This window comes from Prosopis cineraria, unplaced genomic scaffold (genome assembly GCF_029017545.1).
Source record: "Prosopis cineraria cultivar Desert tree isolate PC_DT_omini unplaced genomic scaffold, ASM2901754v1 PC830, whole genome shotgun sequence".
NCBI lineage: Eukaryota > Viridiplantae > Streptophyta > Magnoliopsida > Fabales > Fabaceae > Prosopis > Prosopis cineraria.
Window position 1 is genome coordinate 29283 of NW_026556155.1, and position 5337 is coordinate 34619.

General features: G+C 37.9%; 1 protein-coding gene across 1 annotated transcript; it reads right to left on the bottom strand.

The window, feature by feature from the left end:
* Positions 1 to 370: 370 nt before the first annotated feature.
* On the bottom strand, positions 371 to 4042 carry LOC129298495 (protein SUPPRESSOR OF MAX2 1-like). The gene is made up of 3 exons (XM_054936911.1): positions 2664 to 4042; positions 2140 to 2416; positions 371 to 2058 (listed from the first exon to the last, which is right to left on the bottom strand). Exons 1-3 carry the CDS (start codon positions 3833 to 3835, stop codon positions 535 to 537), a joined length of 2973 nt encoding a protein of 990 aa, XP_054792886.1. The 5' UTR covers positions 3836 to 4042; the 3' UTR covers positions 371 to 534.
* Positions 4043 to 5337: the final 1295 nt, after the last annotated feature.

Genomic DNA, 5337 nt, shown 5'->3' on the forward strand with positions numbered 1-5337 from the left:
AACAAGCTCTTAGCTTATGTTTACCAATTACCATTTTTCTTTTCTTCTCTTTGTAGAATATGTTAACCACTTCTTACATATATTACATGGTTGTAAACTTGACTTTGTTGGTTTAAAAGTTCGTACCTACTAGCGTTTTTTAATGACTGTTTAACCTGTTATTCTAAATTTAAAACATATTCCACATTTAAACTTATACAAGTAAATAAGCAATGATTAGTATTAAAGAATAATAACGTATTAAAAAATTGACTCGAGTGGATCATTAAGAGTTAACATATATATTGGATGGATATAACTATTTTTTAAAAAAATAAATTATAGAAAATAATTTAAGTGGAGGTAAACAAGAGCATGGAACTACTTTCTTTACTAAATAAAACATGTAATTGTCAGTTGTGACACGCAAAAAAAAAAAAAAAAACCATGTACGAATAAAAAAATCAATTAAAAAATTAATTATTCTCCTATATGAAAGAAAAGTCATTGCACTTTTACTATCGTTTTTTGCATTTGTTTACTTCTCTATCCCAACTAACATTTTATAATTACCACTTTGTCCCTCCCCTGGGTCTCCCCCACCACCCTTACCCAAGGAGGCAGCAAATCTCCATAACTCTGGCCACCATAATCTCCGTCCAAGTCATCTTCAAGCCTAACGGCTAAAGATTCAACGTCATTACTTTTGTCCAAGATTCCCTTCAATTGCTTGAAGCTCGGAACAAGCACCTTCTCTATCCATTCATCCAAGCTTGTTTGGCTTAGTCTCACTCCACTAGCAATCTTTCGAAGAGCCTCCTCTTGTACTTCAATGCATATATCATTCTCAATCACGTCGGAAAATCTTCTCTCGACCGCGGCCATGAAACTGTGGCGAATGGCGCCGGCATCAATGGGCTTGAAGACGATGCAATCATCTACGCCATCCAACAGTTCTAGGGGTAGAAATAATGGAATAGAGCTAGTGGGTGATTGGATGTTGTGAGTGAGATGGTTGTCGTCTTCATGATCCACTGTGAGGTCACTGGAATTCATTGAGCTATCTGTCTTGTCTTCGTCTGATTCTACAGCTTCGTTTAGATCAAAGGTTAAACCTGATGCATTTTCTTTTCGAGGCTTCGTGAACCTCTCTTCACTGCATAACCAATCTGGTCGACGCTTGGTCGTTCTCTTTGTTATAGAAAGTCGTAATTGCCAGCTTCTTCTTGTTAAATTGGCTAAGTTTTGTTCATTGATTGAAGTGTCATTTGCTATAAGGATAAACATGATGTTACCGAGACTGATTTCTCTGCCATGGGAATCACAAAACCGACCTTGCTCCATGGCTCGTTTTATACTGCCACGAATGAGTAAATCTGCTTCGTGGATGTCCTCCAAGATGATCACAGAGAATGGATTCCTCCTTATGGCTTCTGCTATTCGATCCAAAGCTGTTTTACCACGAACGTCATGGACGTCGGTTTTCCGGTCGCCACGCCGTGCACCGAGAGAAAATGTGATCGGACTGGATCCAGATACAATCTCAGAAAGTGCTTCTGCCATCTTCTTCTTGCTTGCTCTATCGGAACCCAAGAACAAGAGCCACTTATCACCCTTTATCACTCCTCCTCGACGTTTTCCATTCCCCATTTTACATTGTGTCACAGTTGTTGCTATTGCTGATGCTGAATCTTTCTGCCACCATACCTTCTCTGTCAAGGCTTTAAGGAGCTTCTTAAAAGAGCCGTGATCCAACGATTTGTTGCTCTGAGTTTGAGATTCTGAAGAAATGCAGCCCAGAAAGGCCTTAACGTGAGTTGAATTGCTTGAGTTCGCTGTCCCAAGTGCCAGCTCGGTTGTCACTGGACTTCCCGGTGGGCTAACTGAGATTTTACTGGGTTGAGATTGACGTCCCAACAAGTTTTGATTGTAAAGGCTCATAGATGAGTGAGGAGTTGAAGCGTTTCTCTCTAAGCTGAGATTTTCCTGATGAAATTTAGGATGCAAATGCAGGCATGTTTCGCGCCATTTCTTTTGCAATTCTTGAGTCTTCGTCATCCTCACTTTTTGGCTGTCACGCTATTGAAAGACAATTGCAAATATATGAGTATTTGTTTTATTTGAGGGAAAGGAATAGTCCAACTAAGTAGATAAAATTACCTGCATCATGATCTGAACCTTCATTTCATTGCCAGTTCTAGCATTTTGCAACCACTGTGGAAGGGATGATCGAATTTCTTCTGATGTAATCAAGGAATCATTTTTCTCAGTGTCTTTCAACACATCTGCTACTTCTCTCTCATAGCTCTGTGTACATTGTGGGCAGCACATTGTTCTTGGAGCGGAATCTGCCTTCTCATACCTCGGCTCCATTGTCGTACTAGGTAAGCCCTTTAAAGATTCAAGGGACACACCAAGAATGCCATTTGTCCCAAGCCTATTTATTGGAAAATACACATAGTTACATGGTATTAGCCGACAAACTACAAACATGTTCTAGAGCTTAACCAAGCTTTTCAATGAAACATGAACACGGCATGCTTTACATTCAAAACAGAATTAATGGAATTGGAATTATAGGAATCAGAATTCATTAATTATAGCATCAGAACCTCCAAATTAAGAAAGCTTCTGCTTAGAAACTAGCAGTGTTTCAGAAAAGAAGAAGCAGCAGAAATGAAAACCTTGGAAACGTTTGAGGCAGAGGTGCTCTGTCTGCAATTGGGACTGCTTGAAGATCCCAATCATTCTCCATGGAAGGGTGATAAACCTGACACCTCAGGTACGTCTCACATGTCGCAGTACCTATTAACCAAAGACGACATGTATCTCTGAACGTGGCAACAAGTTTTGTCATTTCTGCAACTATGGCTCGCCCAGTCTCTGTAAGGGCTTGTTGCTTCATGTTACTACTCGAACTAGCTGCTCCAATACCCACAGGCTGATCGACCAGCCATTTCAAGTCACCTAAGTTCAAGAAAACACCTCCAGAACCAGAATTGATTAAATCTCCCAGCTCCATCAGCCTTGCTGGTATTTGTGCTTTATCAGAAGGTAGCTCTTTCTCTAAGAAAATCGCGCGAGCTTTGTTGAAAGGCATCTCTTGCATCTCGTTATTCTCAATTTTTCTCAACAGTTCTCTCATCACTGAATTTGTCTCAGATTCACCCACCAAGATTGGGTTCCTCCTCTTTCTCCTCAACAATATCTCAGTAATTCTTTTTGCTTCGTCAACCTTTTGCTGTCCCGATTGCAGCCTGGGATTCATATAGAAATTCGGGCTAGGTGCCGCCGTCCTCGGCCGGATTCCTAGCCCAATTGAATTCGAAGTGATGTGGGAAGAGGAAGAAGAGAAATTCAACGACTTCTCCACCATGGCTTTCACGGCGGGACTGGAAAAACTAGCTTCCCTCATAACTCTGCTAACACTCGGGTCATCGAGTATGGATATGATGAGCTGTTCGAGCTCAACTTTCACGGCTAAGAGGGGTTGCTGCTGCTGCTCCGGACAGCCACGACGCTGATGAGCCTGAGCACGCTTGAGGGTAGCCATTAAAGCATTGGAAATGGGAGGGTCCGTCCCGGGAGTCATGTCGTGCGAAGTTTGCAATCGGTCCAGAGCAACACTGAAACAGAGCTCGAGGGCTCTGCACTGGAGAGGGTGAGACGAATGGGGGTGCGACTTCACACATGCTTGCCGGAGGAACCCAGAGGGCGAGGCCAGAAGCGTGGCGGCGACATGAAGCGGCGTCGTTTGGGTGTGGTTGCGACGACCCGCTTGGGCGATGGAATGGTTGAGAACAGTCACTGCTTCTGGCGTTAGAGTTTGGAGGATTGTGCTCAGCCCAGCTCTCATTTCCAGGAATGAAATTCCGATCAAAACACACAAATGAAATCCTGGTCTGATTCAAGAGTGAATGTTATCAGTAGCATATAGTGTGAAGGCCGGGCTTGTTGAGCAGTTTACTCTCAAGAAATTCAGGGTGAAGGCGTGTTACAGAGAAAGGTAGTAGTAATCTAGTAGAGAATCGGCACAGAAGACGTCGGAGTGTGAAAGTAAAAAGGTGAGAATTTTTGGAAGATTACAGAGAATATGTAGAAGGAGGAGGAGGAAGAGACAGGGAGCGCGGCTGGGGGAAGCAGAAGAGTGGTCGTCAAACGGAACGCGCTGAAGGGGCGCGTGGTGTGTTCTGTGACGGTCACAGTCGCAGGTGAGATGTTGTCTCTCTCAACGACTTTGATGCTTTTCACACGCAACTCCTGCAAAAAGTTTATTCCCTTACTTTTTGCTTTGAATAGTCCTAATTTCAACCAAACCAACGCATAATAATATCAAAAGGGACACATAACAACACCGTTCATATCCGGCCAAAAAAGAAATATAATTCCTCTTAATTATATAAATAATATCTTAAAATATTATAATTTTAATAAAATTTTAAAATTTTTTATTAATTAATTTTAAATCAAAAATTTATTTTATTCTTATTATAATTTTTTATTCAATTCTTATAATTTTTTAAATAAAAGTTATAATTCTTTAAATAAAAATTGTGAATAATATTTTTATTTTAAAAACTTATTCTTGCATATATAAATTACACTTTATAAATTATATTTTTTTATTTAACTCTTACAATTCATAAAATAAAAATTATTATTTTTTAAAATAAAAGTTATGATTGAATTTTTTTTAATAACAAAAATCATACTTAATAAGTTGTGATTTATTATTTAACTTTTGTGATTTATGAAATAAAAATTATAATTTTTTAAATTAAAATTATAATTAGGAACTTGTTATTTTCAGTAATAATAAAATAAATTTTTTATTTTAAAATTTATTGATATATATGTCTTTAGGGACTTCATTAAAATTATAATATTTTAAAAGATCAGACTATTATTTATATAATTTAAAAAATTTATTGTCATTTTTTTAAAAATAAAAATAAGTCATAATTTCTTATATAAAAAGTGTTTTCATTTTTCATAAATGCTTTTATTTTTTTAAAAAAATTATTTTTAACCCGATCATTTTTCATAAATAAAAAATAGACACATACTTTATCGCTATCGAGTTTGAATTCAGGAATCCTTTCAAGAGACGTGGGATTACGTTAGTCAATAAAACAACTACTGTTGACTAAAGCTCATGGCTGTTTAGTGTTGTGTCTATTTACAACTATGAGCGTCATCTATATAAATGTTTAAAACAAAACCCCTTAACCTCCTAACTCTTCTTTATTTAAAAAAGAAGAAGAAGAAACGTATGTATTCACACAAATATATTAATGTCAAGTTTAAATTTGAAATCACTTCCAAATAAAAGAAATGGTATTCATTGTGACAACAAAC

What these genes read in the sequence shown, in the direction of transcription:
- LOC129298495 (XM_054936911.1), bottom strand. Translation starts at nt 3,835, where the DNA reads ATGAGAGCTGGGCTGAGCACAATCCTCCAAACTCTAACGCCAGAAGCA. An exon ending in CTGCCTCAAACGTTTCCAAG is followed by an intron (nt 2,417 to 2,663) that starts GTTTTCATTTCT and finishes TCCAATAAATAG; the next exon opens with GCTTGGGACAAATGGCATTC. An exon ending in AGGTTCAGATCATGATGCAG is followed by an intron (nt 2,059 to 2,139) that starts GTAATTTTATCT and finishes GTCTTTCAATAG; the next exon opens with CGTGACAGCCAAAAAGTGAG.